The 16,438-nt window shown below is 47.2% G+C and overlaps 1 protein-coding gene across 1 annotated transcript in view; it reads left to right on the forward strand.

The window, feature by feature from the left end:
* LOC111964257 (ryanodine receptor 1-like) overlaps positions 1-16,438 on the forward strand; it is an 85,073-nt gene that overhangs the window by 23,972 nt on the left and 44,663 nt on the right. Inside the window, 21 exon segments of the mRNA XM_070443671.1 lie at positions 1,741-1,867; positions 2,027-2,187; positions 2,286-2,448; positions 3,033-3,119; positions 7,111-7,211; positions 7,213-7,350; positions 7,541-7,985; positions 8,243-8,791; positions 8,897-9,097; positions 9,208-9,319; positions 9,444-9,584; positions 9,796-10,069; positions 13,378-13,492; positions 13,608-13,740; positions 13,878-13,972; positions 14,070-14,205; positions 14,309-14,498; positions 14,628-14,742; positions 14,853-14,973; positions 15,193-15,362; positions 16,168-16,388. Coding sequence (XP_070299772.1) covers positions 1,741-1,867; positions 2,027-2,187; positions 2,286-2,448; positions 3,033-3,119; positions 7,111-7,211; positions 7,213-7,350; positions 7,541-7,985; positions 8,243-8,791; positions 8,897-9,097; positions 9,208-9,319; positions 9,444-9,584; positions 9,796-10,069; positions 13,378-13,492; positions 13,608-13,740; positions 13,878-13,972; positions 14,070-14,205; positions 14,309-14,498; positions 14,628-14,742; positions 14,853-14,973; positions 15,193-15,362; positions 16,168-16,388 — 3,795 coding nt within the window.

The raw sequence follows: 16,438 nt of genomic DNA on the forward strand, positions 1-16,438 counted from the left end.
TCCTGGGTGGGGATTGGAGTGACGAATGGGGAGGCTGCTGGGCTTGGAGGTGACGAATGGGGGCAAGGCTGCTGGCTTGGAGGTGACGAATGGGGAGGGGGCTTGCTGGGGATGAGTGACGAATGGGGAGGCTGCTGGGATTGGAGGTAAATCCTTGTAGGATGGATCTGCTGATTTTAGATGAGTGTTATTCATTAAACTACATCTGCCGGTCTCCAGGTTTTATCCCTGTGTGTGAGTCTGGCCTGTCTCAGGTTGCCGGCTCAACCTGGCCAGAACGTCAGCAGCCTGCGCTACTTCACCATCTGTGGCCTTCAGAGGGCTTTGAACCCTTCGCATCAACATGAAGAGAGACATCACCATGTGGTTCAGCAAGAGCCTGCCCAGTTTCATCCCTGTTCCTACAGAACACCCTCACGTTGATGTACAGTACAGCATAGTTGTTCAACAACAGTGTCTTGGAATGGCTTCCCTTCTATATTTTATAATTCCATTTAAAACACGTTACATTCAAATGTTTTCTTCTGTGGGTTTCAGTATGTGATTTTCTGCCCTTTCCCCCACGTCCCCTGTGTAGGTGTCCCGTGTGGATGGGACGGTGGACAACGCTCCCTGTCTGAAACTGACCCACAAGACCTTCGGCTCTCAGAATGCCAAACCGATCTGTTGTTCCTGAGCTCAGTATGCCCGTGGAGTTCCACGAACCTTTAAAATCATGGCTGGGACCACCCCCCTGACACGAACCCTGACCATCCCCGAGGACCAGGTCCTGGAGGTGGACCCCGACTCTGACTTGAGTGGCTGAAGAAGTCTGCCAAGCCGCACAGAGAAGGAGGAGGAGAAGGAGCCCTCTGTGCCTAAGGAGATCTCCGTCAACGGAAGAGAGAATGTGAAAGATGCCTCTACAGAGAAGAGCAAGAAGAAGGGGTCAGTACTGAGTAGGGGTCAGATTAGTGAAGAGACAGACGATAGGCTTGAGACAGGTCACAACTCTCTGTTGGAGAAGAGACAGGTCACAACTCTCTGTGGAGAAGAGACAGGTCACAACTCTCTGTTGGAGAAGAACAGGTCACAACTCTCTGTTGGAGAAGAGAGATCACAACTCTCTGTTGGAGAAGAGACAGGTCACAACTCTCTGTTGGAGAAGAGACAGGTCACATCTCTGTTGGAAAGAGACAGTGACAACTCTCGTTGGAGAAGAGAGAGGTCACAACTCTCTGTTGGAGAAGAGAACAGGTCACAACTCTCTGTTGGAGAAGAGACAGGTCACAACTCTCTGTTGAGAGAGAGAGGTCACAACTCTTTGGAGAAGAGACAGGTTCCAACTCTGTTTGGAGAAGAGAACAGGTCACAACTCTCTGTGGAGAAGAGACAGGTCACAACTCTGTTGAGAAGAGACAGGTCACAACTCTCTGTTGGAGAAGAGACAGGGCCAACTCTTTTGGAGAAGAGACAGGTCACAACTCTCTGTTGGAGAAGTGATAGAGGTCACAACTCTCTGTTGGAGAAGAGACAGGTCACAACTCTCTTGGAGAAGGATAGGTCACACTCTCTGGTGGAGAAGGATAGGTCACAACTCTCTGTTGGGAAGAGACACCACAACTCTCATGTTTGGAGACAAGAAATGGAATGAATGCCTGAAAACGGGCACTTTAACTGTAATCGTCGTCATGTTTCTCAATCCTGTTTGAAAAGGAGGCCCAACGGCCCGGCTACGCTGACATTGTGTGTTCCCCTCAGGTTCCTGTTCAAGGCCAAGAAGGCAGCTTTCACTCCGCAACCTGTTGTTCCCACCATGCCTCGTCTGACGGAGGAAGTGGTCCCAGACGACAGAGATGACGATGACATCATCCTCAACACCACCACAGTATGAACTTTAACATCTCTTCAGATCCTCGTGTCTGAACCTAACTTCTCTTCACTGGGACATTTTTGTCTGGAAATATGTTTGTTTTTTATTCATTTTTAGTTTTAGGTAGTTCAACTCCTTGTTAATCATGTTTCTGCTCACATTCTCTGTGTTCAGTACTATTATTCAGTGCGAGTGATTGCGGGACAAGAGCCCAGCGGGGTGTGGGTAGGCTGGATCACCCCTGACTACCACCAATACGACCTGCACTTTGACCTCAGCAAAGTAAGAAATGTCACAGTCACCGTGGGAGATGACAAAGGCAACATACATGACAGGTGAGTAACGTGTCCCTGTGCACACACACACATGCACAGTATTCACAAAGACATAATACCTTAATATCTTCCTATGTTGTCTCTCATGCCTCCCTCAGTATGAAGCGCAGTAACTGCTACATGGTGTGGGGAGGGGAGTTCAGCAGCTCCCAGCAGACCCGTGTCAGTCAGGAGGACTTTGTGATTGGCTGCCTTATTGACCTGGACACAGGACTCATGACTTTCACAGCCAATGGGAAAGAGATCAACACCTTCTACCAGGTGAGATGCAGTGTTCAGTGTAAACATGTATTCTGCATTGTGTCCCYCCACCCACCACCCGCCAACCCCTCTTTTACGCTACCGCTACTCTCTGTTCATCATATATGCATAGTCACTTTAACCATATCTACATGTACATACTACCTCAATCAGCCTGACTAACCGGTGTCTGTATGTAGTCTCGCTACTTTTATAGCCTCGCTACTGTATATAGCCTGTCTTTTTACTGTTGTTTTATTTCTTTACCTACCTATTGTTCACCTAATACCTTTTTTGCACTATTGGTTAGAGCCTGTAAGTAAGCATTTCACTGTAAGGTCTACAACTGTTGTATTCGGGCACACGTGACAAATACACTTTGATTTGATTTGTATTTCATTACTCAGAAGCATGCCAAGGGTTACTGGACTAATAATACAAACTGCTCTGGGCTTGATTGATTGATTGATTGATTGAATTTATTAGACAATTTTAAGAACATAGATAAGAGACGCCTCCACATACAATTCAAGGATAACACATTAAAGCTGGAAATCTAATTTCCATTGTGGCTTCCTGTGTAACACTGTGGTTGTTTGTTCCAGGTGGAGCCCAACACTAAACTGTTCCCAGCTGTCTTTGTCCTGCCCTCCAGTCAGAACATGCTGCAAGTGGACCTGGGGAAGCTCAAGGTCAGAACATCATTCGATGAATTCCCCTTCCACTGTTGCTTTTCAGTGTTACCCCTCCACTGTCTGCATTTTCAGTCTGTTACCCCCTCCACTGTCTGCTTTTCAGTGTTACCCCTCCACTGTCTGCTTTTCAGTGTTACCCTCCACTGTCTGCGTTTTAACAGTGTTACCCCTCCACTGTCTGCGTTTTACAGTGTTACCCCTCCACTGTCTGCGTTTTACAGTGTTTACCTACCTCCACTGTCTGCTGTTTTACAGTGTACTCTGCTCCTGTTGCGTTTACCGTGTTCCCGCTCACCTACTGTCTGCTTTTCAGATGTTTTACTCGCCTCCACTTGTTCTGCGTTTTACAGTGTTACCCCTCCTCCTGTCCTGTGTTTTACAGTGGTTTACCCCTCCACTGTCTGCGTTTTACAGTGTTACCGCTCCACTGTCTGCTTTTACAGTGTTTACCCCTCCACTGTCTGCGTTTTAACAGTGTTACCCTGCCTACTGTCTGCTTTTTAACAGTGTTCCCCTCATGTCCTGCGTTTTACAGTTTAGCCTCCACGTGTCTGCGTTTTAACAGGTGTTACCCTCCACTGTCTGCGTTTTTACAGTGTTACCGACCTGCCTCTGTCTGCATTTACAGTTTTACCTCCTCCACTGTCTGCGTTTTATGTTACCAGTGGTTTACACCTGTCCACATTCCTGCTTTTCAGTGTTACCTCTACTAGTGTTCCTCTGTCACTGCTGCGTGTTTTACAGTTTTCCCGCTCTCTCACTGTCTGCGTTAGTTTTTCAGGTGTACTCTCCCACTGGTCTGCGTTTTACAGTGTTTACCACCACTGTCTGCGTTTTAACAGTGTTACCGCCCTCCACTGTCTGCTTTTTACAGTGTTACCCCTCCACTGTCTGCGTTTTACCAGTGTTACCTTGACCGTCCACTGTCTGCGTTTTAACACAGTGTTACCCCTCCACTGTCTGTGTTTTAATGTTCCCCACTGGTTGCTCATGTACTTGCCAACCTGTCTGCTTTTCATGTTACCGCCTCCGTCTGGTTTACAGTGTACCATCACTGTTCGTTTACGTGTCTACTGTTGCAGTTTTACTCCTCCACTGTCTGGTTTTTAGGTGTACCTCCACTGTCTGGGAGATTTAGACAGTGTTACCCCTACACTTGGTCCTGTGTTTCATGGTTACGGCCTCCATTGTCTGCGTTTTTACAGTGTTACCCTCCACTGTCTGTGTTTTACAGTGTTACCTGAGACTCCACTTGTCTGTGTTTTACAGTGTATAACCACCTCACACTGTCTGCATTGTTTACAGTGTTATCCCTCCACAGTGTCTTTTTACAGTGTTACTCACTCCACTGTTCTGTGTTTTACAGTGTTACCCTCCCCAACTGTTCTTTCTTTTCAGTGTTACCACCTCCTGTCTGTGTTTTACAGTGTTTTTTACCTCCACTTGTCCTGCGTTTTACAGTGTTCCGACCCTCTCACTCTTTTCAGTCACCTTCACTGGTCTGCTTTCCAGTGTTACCCTCACTGTCTGCTGTTTACAGTGTTTACCCCATACTCAGTCTGTGTTTTACATGTGTTACCTCCTCCACTGTCTGTTTTTACAGTGTTATCCTACTGTCTGTGTTTTACCAGTGTTACCTCTGCCACTGTCTGCTTTTCAGTGTTACTCCTCCACTGTCTGCGTGTCACAGTGTTACCCCTCCACAGTGGTCTGCGTTTTACAGTGTTACCCCTTCCACGTGTCTGCTTTTACAGTGTTACCCCTCCACTGTCCTGCGTTTTACAGTTTACCCCTCCACTGTCTGCTTTAGCAGTGTTACTCCTCCACTGTCTGCGTTTACAGTGTTTACCCCTCCACTGTCTGCGTTTTACAGTGTTACCCCTGACATGTACCTCCTCCTATGTACTTGCTTTTACGTGTTACGTAACCCTCCCTGTCTGCGTTTTACAGTGTTACCCCTCCACTGTCTGCGTTTACAGTGTTACCCCTCCACTGTTCTGCGTTTTACAGTGTTACCCCTCTACGTGCTGCGTTGTAACGTGTTTCATTTCCCACTGTCTGCTTTTCACAGTGTTACCCCTCCACTGTCTGCTTTTCAGTGTTTACGTGATCCTGGTTTTACAGTAGTTACCAGGTGCCTAGTTTACCTCTCACTGTCTTGCTTTTCAGTGTTACCCTCACACTTCTCTCTTTTACAGTGTTACCCCTCCACTGTTGCCCCTCCTGCTGCGTTTTACAGTGTTTACCCCTCCGACTTCTGCTTTCAGGTGTACCCTCCACTGTCTGCGTTTTACAGTGTTACCCCACTGTCTGCTTTACAGGTGATCTCCACTGTCGTTTTACAGTTTTACCCCTCCACTGTCTGCGTTTTACAGTGTTACCCCTCCACTGTCTGCTTTTACAGTGTTCCCCCTCACTGTCTGCTTTTCAGTTTACCCCTCCCCTGTCTGCTATGTCCCTCCACTTGTCCTGGTTTATACAGGTGTTACCCCTCCACTGTCTGCTTTTCAGTGTTACGCCCTACCCTGTCGCTTTCAGTGTTACCCCTCCACTGGTCTGTGCATTTTACAGTGTTACCCCATTGGTCCCCCACTGTCTGTGTTTTACAGTGTTACCACCTTTAAGACCTCCACTGTCTGGCCTTTTACAGTGTCTTTCCACTGCTGCAGTTACCCTTGTCTGCTTTACAGTGTTACCACCTCCACTGTCGCGTTTTACAGTGTTACCCCTCACTGTCTGCGTTTTACTCAGTGTTACCCTCGCACTGGTCTGTGTTTTACAGTGTTACCCCTCCACTGTCTGTGTTTTACAGTGTTACCCCTCCACTGTCTGTGTTTCAGTGTTACCCCTCCACTGTCTGTGCTGTTTACAGTGTTACCCTCCACTGTCTGCGTTTACAGTGTTTACCCCCACTGTCTGCGTTATACAGTGTGTACCTCCACTGTCTGCTTTAGTGTACTCCCTCACGTTGCGTTACAGTGTTACCCCTCCACTGTCTTGGTTTTACAGTGTTACCCACCTCCACTGTCTGCGTTTACAGTGTTACCCTTCGATCTCCACTGTCTGCTTTTCGTGTTACCCCTCCACTGTTGCGTTTTACAGTGTTACCCTCCTCGTCTGCGTTTTAAGTGTTACCCTCCACTGTCTGTGTTTTACAGTGTTACCCCTCCACTGTCTGCTTTTCAGTGTTACCCCTCCACTGTCTGTGTTTTACAGTGTTACCCTCCACTGTCTGCGTTTTACAGTGTTATACCCTCCACTTCTGCTTTTCAGTGTTACCCCTCCACTGTCTGTGTTTTACAGTGTTACCCCTCCTACTGTCTGCGTTTTACAGTGTGACCCCTCCACTGTCTGCTTTTCAGTGTTACTCCTCCACTGTCTGCGTTTTACAGTGTTATGGATGTTTTCAACTGTCCTGCCTGCGGCTATGGAACCCTGACCTGTTCACCGGACGTGCTACCTGTCCCAGACCTGCTGTTTTAAACTCTCTAGAGACAGCAGGAGCGGTAGAGATACTCTTAATGATTGGCTATGAAAAGACCAACTGACATTTACTCCTGAGGTGCTGACTTGCTGCACCCTCGACAACTACTGTGATATTATTATTTGACCAATCTGGTCATTTATGAACATTTGAACATCTTGGCCATGTTCTGTTATAATCTCACCGGCACAGCCGAAAGAGGCTGGCCACCCCTCATAGCCTGGTTCCTCTCTAGGTTTCTTCCTAGGTTTTGGCCTTTCTAGGGAGTTTTACCTAGCCACCGTGCTTCTACACCTGCATTGCTTGCTGTTTGGGGTTTTAGGCTGGGTTTCTGTACAGCACTTTGAGATATCAGCTGATGTAAGAAGGGCTTTATAAATACATTTGATTTGATTTTGATTCTATTTCATTCTGTCTTTTTACCCTCAAGGCTACTCAAGCTATTATTTCACTTCAAGACGCCACCTTCTACTCTGCCAATGTAAGTGTTTGTTTTCTCCTCAGAACATCATGCCTATTTCAGCAGCCATGTTCCGCAGTGAGCGTAAGAACCCGGTCCCTCAGTGTCCTCCCAGGCTGGATGTCCAGATGCTGACCCAGTCATTTGGAGCGCAGCCCAAACCACTCCCTGTCCCAGGCTGCGTCAACCAAGAGAACGACCGTGATGAACGATATGCACGGCTGGATGGTGGAGTGTAGAGAGCCTCTCACCATGATGGCCCTGCACATCCCTGAGGAGAACAGGTCAGAACACTGCCACCATTGCTGACATCTAAGCAGAAGATTATTGTGTTTGATTGTGAAATGGATTTCAGTCTTAGCTATAGTATTGGGAAAGACATATAAACGGGAGACATTTTGGCTCTGATGCAATAGATTTGTCCAAATCTGTACAGCCTTGGACCATACTGTCCTCTGCCTCTGTCCCGTCTAGATGTATTGACGTCCTGGAGTTGTCGGAGCGTATGGACCTGCTGAAGTTCCACTACCACACTCTGAAACTGTACGGCTCAGTCTGTGCTCTGGGGAACAACCGCGTGGCTCACGCCCTGTGCAGCCATGTTGACGAATCCCAGCTATTCTACGCCATAGAGAACACCTACCTGCCTGGACCAATGAGGAGCGGCTACTACGATCTGCTCATCAGCATGCACCTGGAGTCGGCCAAGAGGAACCGCCTCATGACCAATAAGGAGTTCATTGTGCCCATGACTGAAGAGACGCGCAGCATCAACCTCAACTCAGACACTGACAAATCCCATGCTTTACCAGGGGTGGGCCTCACTACCTGTCTGCGCCCCAAACTCCACTTCTCCCCCACTGGGTTTGTAGGGACAGACCTGGATATCTACACCCTCAGCCCCTTCATCCCCCTACATGTAAGGAGCCTCATAGGTTTGCAATCTTTGCAACTTTAAACTTTAAATTTAAATTCCCTGGTTTTCCAGAAATCCTGGTTGGAGGATTCCAGATTTCCTCATTATTCCCTCCTGAATCCGGGAATCTTCCAACCGATATTTTTGGAGAAAAAAACTGGGAGTTTTGCAACACTGGGCCAGGCTGATGAAGGGAGAGGGGAAAGATTTTCTGTTTGAACTGACTGGTGGTCATGAAAGTGTGTCTCTCTCTCCTGTAGGTGCTGAAGGCGAAGGCCCTGACCATGCTGACAGAAGCTGTCCAGGATGGTGGTCAAGCCATGAGGGATCCTGTAGGAGGCAGTGTTGAGTTCCACTTTGTCCCCATCCTCAAGCTCATCAGCACCCTGCTCATCATGGGTGTGTTTGAGAATGAAGATGTCAAGCACATCTTGAAGATGATAGAGCCCACAGTGTTCAGTGGAGAGGCAGAGGCTGCTGCCCAGGGAGAGGGGGACCAATCACTGGCCTTCAAAGAACAGGGGTTGGAGGTGAAGGAAGAAGAGGAGGGAGCAGTAGAGAGCGGACATGAAACAGAAATGGAGGATGAGGGGATGGGTGAGGAAGATGAGGAAATGGAGGCAGAGCTGGAGCAGTTGGAGCCTATAGAAAAAGAGGAAGACAAGGGGGAGGATGACGGAGAGAAAGTGGATGGAGAGAAAGGTGGTGAGGAGACGGAGAAGGAGGTGAAGCCTGGAGAGGCAGAAGAACAAGTAGGTCTGGAAGAGGGATTACTGCACATGAAGCTTCCAGAGTCTGTCAAACTACAGGTGTGTGTTTTTCAGTTTGCTGTAACTTTCACTATCCTCCTTAGTTTGATGAATTACCCTAATCTATGCCGCTAAGTCTCAGGTCATTCTCTCTRTGTTGGTCAGATGTGCACTCTGCTGCAGTATTTCTGTGACTGTGAGTTGCGCCACAGGGTGGAGGCCATCATAGCCTTTTCAGACGAGTTTGTGAGCCAGGTGCAGGCCAACCAGAGAGCCCGCTACAACGAGCTCATGCTGGCGTACACCATGAGCGCTGCTGAGACRGCTCGCAAGACCCGCGAGTTCCGCTCCCCACCACAGGAGCAGGTACCCTCCGCCTCAGTCACTGTATACCGGAGGAATAAGTACACTATCACACTTGTAACAGTACATGAAAGGTAACAACATCTTACTGTTTGTCTCTGTTTGATATGCAGYTCAACATGCTGATGAACTTGAAGAACATTGCGGAGGATGAGGATTGTCCTGTGCCTGACGAGGTCCGCGATGCCCTGCAGGCTTTTCACAAGAACCTGCTGTTTCACTGCAGTCAGTCAAGCTCATACCTCCACATGTAACTTAGAATTTCACTTGTATATCAAAGAGGGCCAATAGTTGAGATGAAAAGTTTTCAGCTAATGTCAATGATTTATCACCCCTGATGTCARGTCAGGTGTACATATCGAAGAGGAAGAGGTAGAGGAGAAGTTGGATACGTCTTTCAAAGGACGACTCCTCCGAATGCTGGACAAGTTGAGGCACCTCCGTAAGAAGAAGGTAGAGGAGGAGGAACCTGAGGAGGAGAACAAACCCAGTGAGTCTCACTCTCTATCAGCTGTCCCAGTGAAAAACGGTAAAATCAAGCCAAAAATGTACCATCAATCTCAGTCTAGTTGCCATGGGATAGTTTTATTCGGTTTCAGCAATCAATTATTTTCAGGTTACAATGATTTTATCACTAACACAACAAAAAACAGACAATCAATCAATTAACTGATGTCCCTCCTCCATAACCACCCCTCCAGGCACCCTCCAGGAGCTGATCTCCCACACCATGGTCCACTGGGCCCAGGAGTCATTTATCCAGAACCCTGAGCTGGTGCGTCTGATGTTCAGCCTGCTGCACCGTCAGTATGACGGGCTGGGGGAGTTGATCCGGGCCCTGCCCAAGGCCTACACCATCAACGCCATCTCCATAAAGGATACCATGGACCTGCTGGAGTGCCTGGGACAGATCCGCTCGCTGCTCATCGTCCAGATGGGCCCCGAGGAGGAGTGGCTCCTGATCCAGAGCATCGGGTCAGTACAGAGAACAGTTAGAAAGATACAGAGAAGACATTATAAACTGGGTGGTTCTAGCTCTGAATGCTTTRTTTTACTGTTCTAATTACGTTGGTAACCAGTTTATAATAGCAATAAGGCACCTCTGGGGTGTGTGGTGTATGGCCAATATACCACGGCTAAGGGCTCATTTTACTTATTGAACCTTTATTTAACTAGGCAAGTCAATGATGGCCTACCAAAAGGCAAAAGTTTTCCTTGGAGGACGGGGGCTGGGATTAAAAATAAAAATAAATWAAATAAAAATATAGGACAAAACACACATCACGACAAGAGAGACAACACTACATAAAGAGAGACCTAAGACAACAACATAGCATGGCAGAAACACATGACGACAACAGCATGGTAGCAACACAACATGGTAGCAACACAACATGGCAGCAGCACAACATGGTAGCAGCACAAAACAGGGTACAAACGTTATTGGGCACAGACAACAGCACAAAGGGCAAGAAGGTAGAGACAACAATATATCACGCAAAGCAGCAACAACTGTGAGTAAGAGTGTCCATGATTGAGTCTTTGAATGAAGAGATTGAGCTAAAACTGTCCAGTTTGAGTGTTTGTTGCAGCTCGTTCCAGTCTCTAGCTGCAGCGAACTGAAATGACGAGTGACCCAGGGATGTGTGTGCTTTGGGGACCTTTAACAGAATGTGACTGGCAGAACGGGTGTTGTATGTGGAGGACGAGGGCTGCAGTAGATGTTTCAGAWAGGGYGGAGTGAGGCCTAAAAGGGTTTTATAAATAAGCATCAACCAGTGGGTCTTGAGACGGGTATACAGAGATGACCAGTTTATAGAAGAGTATAGACTGCAGTGATGTGTCCTATAAGGAGCATTGGTGGCAAATCTGATGGCCGAATGGTAAAGAACATCTCGCTCAAGAGCAACCTTACCTGCTGATCTATAAATTACGTCTCCGTAATCTAGCATGGGTAGGATGGTCAGCTGAATCAGAGTTAGTTTGGCAGCTGGGGTGAAAGAGGAGCGATTACAATAGAGGAAACAAAGTCTACATTTAATTTTAGCCTGCAGCTTTGATATGTGCTGAGATAAGTGCTGAGATAAGGACAGTGTACCATCTAGCCATACTTGAGGTGACTACCTCAAGCTCTAAACCCTRAGAGGTACTAATCACACCTGTGGGGAGAGGGGCATTCTTCTTACCAGACCACATGACCTTTGTTTTGGAGGTTTTCAGAACAAGGTTAAGGGCAGAGAAAGATTGTTGGACACTAAGAAAGCTTTGTCCAATTTGTAAGTCGCTCTGGATAAGAGCGTCTGCTAAATGACTTAAATGTAAATGTAAATGTTGTAGAGCGTTTAACACAAAATCCGGAGAGGGGCCAGCTGAGACTGTATCATCTGCATATAAATGGATGAGAGAGCTTCCTACTGCCTGAGCGATGTTGTTGATGTAAATTCAGAAGAGGTTGGGGCCTAGGATCGAGCCTTGGGGTACACCCTTGGTGACAGGCAGTGCCTGAGACAGCGAATGTTCTGACTTTATACACTTCACTCTTTGAGAGAGGTAGTTAGCAAACCAGGCCAAAGACCCCTCAGAGACACTAATACTCCTTAGCCGGCCAACAAGAATGGAATGGTCTACCGTATCAAAAGCTTTGGCCAAGTCAATAAAAATAGCAGCACAACATTGCTTAGAATCAAGGGCAATAGTGACATCATTTAGTACCTTTAAGGTTGCAGTGACACATCCATAATCTGAGCGGAAACCAGATTGCATACCAGAGAGAATACTACAGACATCAAGAAAGCCAGTCAGTTGATTATTGACACATTTTTCCAACACTTTTGAAAAACAGGGCAAAATAGAAATAGGCCTATAACAGTTAGGATCAGCTTGATCTCCCCCTTTAAATAAAGGACAAACCGAGGCTGCCTTCCAAGCAATGGGAACCTCCCCAGAGAGGAGAGACAGGTTAATGAGGTCGGAGATAGGTTTGGCGATTATAGGGGCAGCAACCTTAAAGAAGAAAGTGTCTGAACCATCTGATCCAGATGGTTTTTTAGGGTCAAGTTTAAGGAGCTCCATTACTACCTTGGATTCAGTGACCACCTGCAGGGAGAAACTTTGTAGCAGAGGGGAAAAGAGGGAGGAGTATCAGGGCTAGTCGCATTAGAAGGGCTGGGAGATGAGGAAATGTTGGACAGGCAAGGAGGCATGGCTGTGTCAAATAGGAATCCAGACTTAATGAAGTGGTGATTTAAAAAGCTCAGCCATGTGCTTCTTGTCAGTAACAACCACATCATCAACTTTAAGGGACATGGGCAGCTGTTAGGAGGAGGGTTTATTCTCCAGGTCATTAACCATTTTCCAGAACTGCTTGGGGTTTAGACCCAGAGAGAGAGAACTGCTCCTTAAAGTAACTAACTTTGACCGGATAGCCTGAGTGCACTTATTTCTCATTTGCCTGAACGAGAGCCAGTCAGTCTGAGTATGCGTGTGCCGAGCCTTTCGACAAATGGAATTCTTGAGGTGGAGTAACTCTGCAAGATCACTGTCGAACCAGGGGCTGAACCTGTTTTTAATTCTCATTTTCTTTATGGGGGCCTGTTTGTCAACAATATCACTGAAAATATCCAAGCATCATCCAAGTATCATCCAAGCATCATCCAAGCATCATCCAAGCATCATCGACAGAGATGATTCTATACCAGTTTACAGAGGCCAGGTCATGAAGGAAGGCTTGCTCATTAAAGTTTTTTAGCAAGCGTCTATGACAAATCAGGACTGGTCGTTTCACTGAGCAGCCATTACGAACACAGGCTGTAAAACAGTGATCACTAAGGTCTTTTCAGAAAACACCAGACMGATACCTATCAGGATTATTTGTGAGGATAACATCGTGGAGAGTAGCCTTTTCTGGGTGTTTGGAGTCATATCTTGTGGGATTGGTAATAATCTGAGAAATATTTAGGGAGTCCCATTGCTTGAGGACTTGATCAGGTGGTTTAAGCATGTCCAAGTTTAGGTCACCTAGCAGGACAAATTCAGACTTAGTGTAAGGGGCCAGGAGAGAGCTTAGGGCAGGTAGGGTACAGGCCGGTGCTGAGGGACGACGATAACACCCAGCAACAGTCAACAAAGATCTATTTGAAAGTATCTAGGCACTCCGCATTGTGTCATGCGGAAGAACATCCTTTAGCTGTGGTATATTGGCCATATACCAGACCCCCACGGGCCTTATTGCTTTAGTATACTGGAGGAACTGAGAATCAGCATGAGCCTTCTTTCTCCATCAGGAACATCATGAGCAACAAAGTGTTTTATCAGCACCCCAACCTGATGCGAGCGCTGGGCATGCACGAGACTGTCATGGAGGTGATGGTCAACGTGCTGGGTGGTGGCGACTCCAAGGTAAAGTGGTTATATGCTTCATAACTACAGGATCAATGCTTGTCTGCAAATTCAAATGTGTAACATATTTTTACACTGTAGTCAGTGCATTCACCCTTCATGTGTTCTTCTGCAGGAGATCAGATTCCCTCGTATGGTCACCAACTGCTGTCGTTTCCTGTGCTACTTCTGTCGTATCAGTCGTCAGAACCAACGCTCCATGTTCGATCACCTCAGCTACCTGCTTCAGAACAGTGGCATTGGCCTTGGTGAGGGACATTGATATCTTCTTCCAATACAAGTTTATATTCTTGTATAAATGGGAAAGAAAGGTCGACATAATTCCTCTGAAGGCAGAATTGTTTTGCTGTGTGTTGAAACTGAACGTGTCATGGATGTCTTTCAGGAATGCGTGGCTCCACCCCTCTAGACGTAGCTGCAGCATCCTGTATTGATAACAATGAGCTGGCTCTGGCGCTACAGGAACAAGACCTGGAGAAGGTTGGACACCCCCAGCACCCACATGAACATTCTCTGATCTAGCAGCACATTGGTCATCACTCTTTCTTGCTCTTTTGCCCTGTGTTTTTCCTCCCAGGTGGTGAAGTACCTTGCAGGCTGTGGGCTTCAGAGCTGTCCCCAGCTCCTGGCTAAGGGTTACCCTGACATTGGCTGGAACCCTTGTGGCGGAGAGAAATACCTGGACTTCCTCCGCTTTGCTGTCTTTGTCAACGGTCTGTGTTTGTTGGCTTCATGTAATGGAATACACTGCTGTTGGTATTGTCTTTCTGTTTGTCCTTCATCACTGAARGTGGTTTGGCTCCATGTCCCCCATAGGAGAGAGCGTAGAGGAGAATGCCAATGTGGTGGTGCGTCTTCTGATCCGTCGGCCAGAGTGTTTTGGCCCGGCTCTGAGAGGAGAGGGTGGGAACGGCCTGCTGGATGCTATAGAGGAGGCCATCAAGATCTCTGAGGATCCTGCCAGGGACGGCCCCACTGTCAAGAAAGACAGGCGCTTCCCCGGCATGTAAGCGCCAAACCGCTTAGGGACTCTGATGATTGACTATCTAGTCTTAACTGGTGTAGTAGATTAGAACATGTTCTCCTTTCAAAGGTTTTGGGCCTACATGTATTCATTTTTCCTTTCTCCTGGTAGGTTCCCTGGTGGAGAGGGGCAGCATGAGGAGAACAAGGTGCATCTGGGGAATGCCATCATGTCCTTCTACTCAGCTCTCATTGACTTGCTGGGACGCTGCGCTCCAGAGATGCATGTGAGTACTGAGCYTTGGGAAACCTTAAGAGAGAAGCCYAGGCTTATGGAATTGTGCTAGCTAGCTGCTGTTTCAGTCTAAGACATTGCTATTTGTTCTTCATCCTCCAGTTAATCCAGGCTGGGAAGGGTGAGGCGCTGAGGATCAGGGCCATCCTGAGGTCCCTGGTGCCCATAGAGGACCTGGTGGGAGTCATCACCCTGTCTGTCCAAATCCCAGACTTTGGAAAGGGTGAGCCACAGGGGAAACCATTTGGGTTCAATTAACTGTTGTGTTGGCTCAAGGAAAGGGAGTATTGATGTCTTGATGATGAAACAGAACAAAAAATGGTTTTAGTTTAGTTTGATCGTGATATGTTCCATATTATATCTGTAGTCAAAAGTGTTAATATGATGTGAGTCCTAGCATTATTCTCCTCTTTAACTTCCCTCTGTCTTTTGTGATGTCTAGATAACAGCATCATTGAACCCAAGATGTCTTCCAGTTTTGTGCCGGACCACAAGGCTCCCATGGTGCTGTTCCTTGACAGAGTGTATGGTATTGACAACCAGGACTTCCTGCTCCATGTGCTGGAGGTGGGCTTCCTGCCTGACATGAGGGCAGCTGCTTCTCTGGACACAGTGAGTCAGCCTCTCTCGATCTCACTACTCATATACTGTACATGGCATAAGGCAATAACTTGCTCTTATGCAGGAGTGAGACACTAAGCATTTATTGACTGTAAACAGAACTACAGCTAATTTGTTGGCATATCAGCATATTGTTTGATTAAAAATGTGTCTCAACATTTTAATTGAGTTAGTGTGTGGTCTTTTGAACACAGAGAATATGACGGTTTAAATCAGGGATGGGCAAATGGCGACCCGCTTTTGTAGTCCAGTGGATTACTGTTGAGAGTTAGAATAGTAGAATACACAAGGTGCAATTTCAAAATGTGGTTGTGTATCAGCAGTTTTTCTCTTGTTATGTCAGTCACTGGCAGTCACTCAATTAGCTCATCTCAGCAAAACATGTTTAGTTTGGTAAGTTAGCTGGCCGCTAGACTATCTAAACTTGTAGTAATCATGATGGAATTACTGACCTGGGGGCCCCCGTTGATTTTGTTAGTCACTCTCGATCAGAGCTGTAGGAAATTAGCTGTAAAATAAAAAACGTTTCTCTCTTCCCCTTCGCAAAATGTGTAGAATTGAAGGAAATTAACTCTAAAACCTAAAAAATGCTTTCAAAAGGGGGGGCCTCTAAAATGTTTTCCCAGTGGGGGAATGGGGGGCAACAACATTTCACTTAGTSACCCAAAAATGCTAGGGCTGGCTTTGACTGCCTGTGTGGGTAAGGATGTGGGTACGCAGACCTGCAATTTGTTTTGTGGCCCCCACGCCCAACAAAGTTGCCCATCCCTGGTTTAAATGGATCTCTCCCRACTAGGCGGCTTTCTGCACCACAGAGATGGCCCTGGCTCTGAACCGCTACCTCTCTCTGGCCGTGCTGCCCCTCATCACCAAGTGTGCCTTCCTGTTTGCCGGCACAGACCACCGGGCCATCATGATCGACTCCATGCTGCACACCATCTACCGTCTGTCCCGCGGACGAGCCTTCACTAAGGCCCAGAGAGATGTCATTGAGGAGTGTCTCATGGCTTTGTGCAAGTGAGTTGGACTTACCATGAGCTGTTATCTGAAGTCTATCTTTCTGCATT

Source organism: Salvelinus sp. IW2-2015, linkage group LG5 (assembly GCF_002910315.2).
Source record: "Salvelinus sp. IW2-2015 linkage group LG5, ASM291031v2, whole genome shotgun sequence".
NCBI lineage: Eukaryota > Metazoa > Chordata > Actinopteri > Salmoniformes > Salmonidae > Salvelinus > Salvelinus sp. IW2-2015.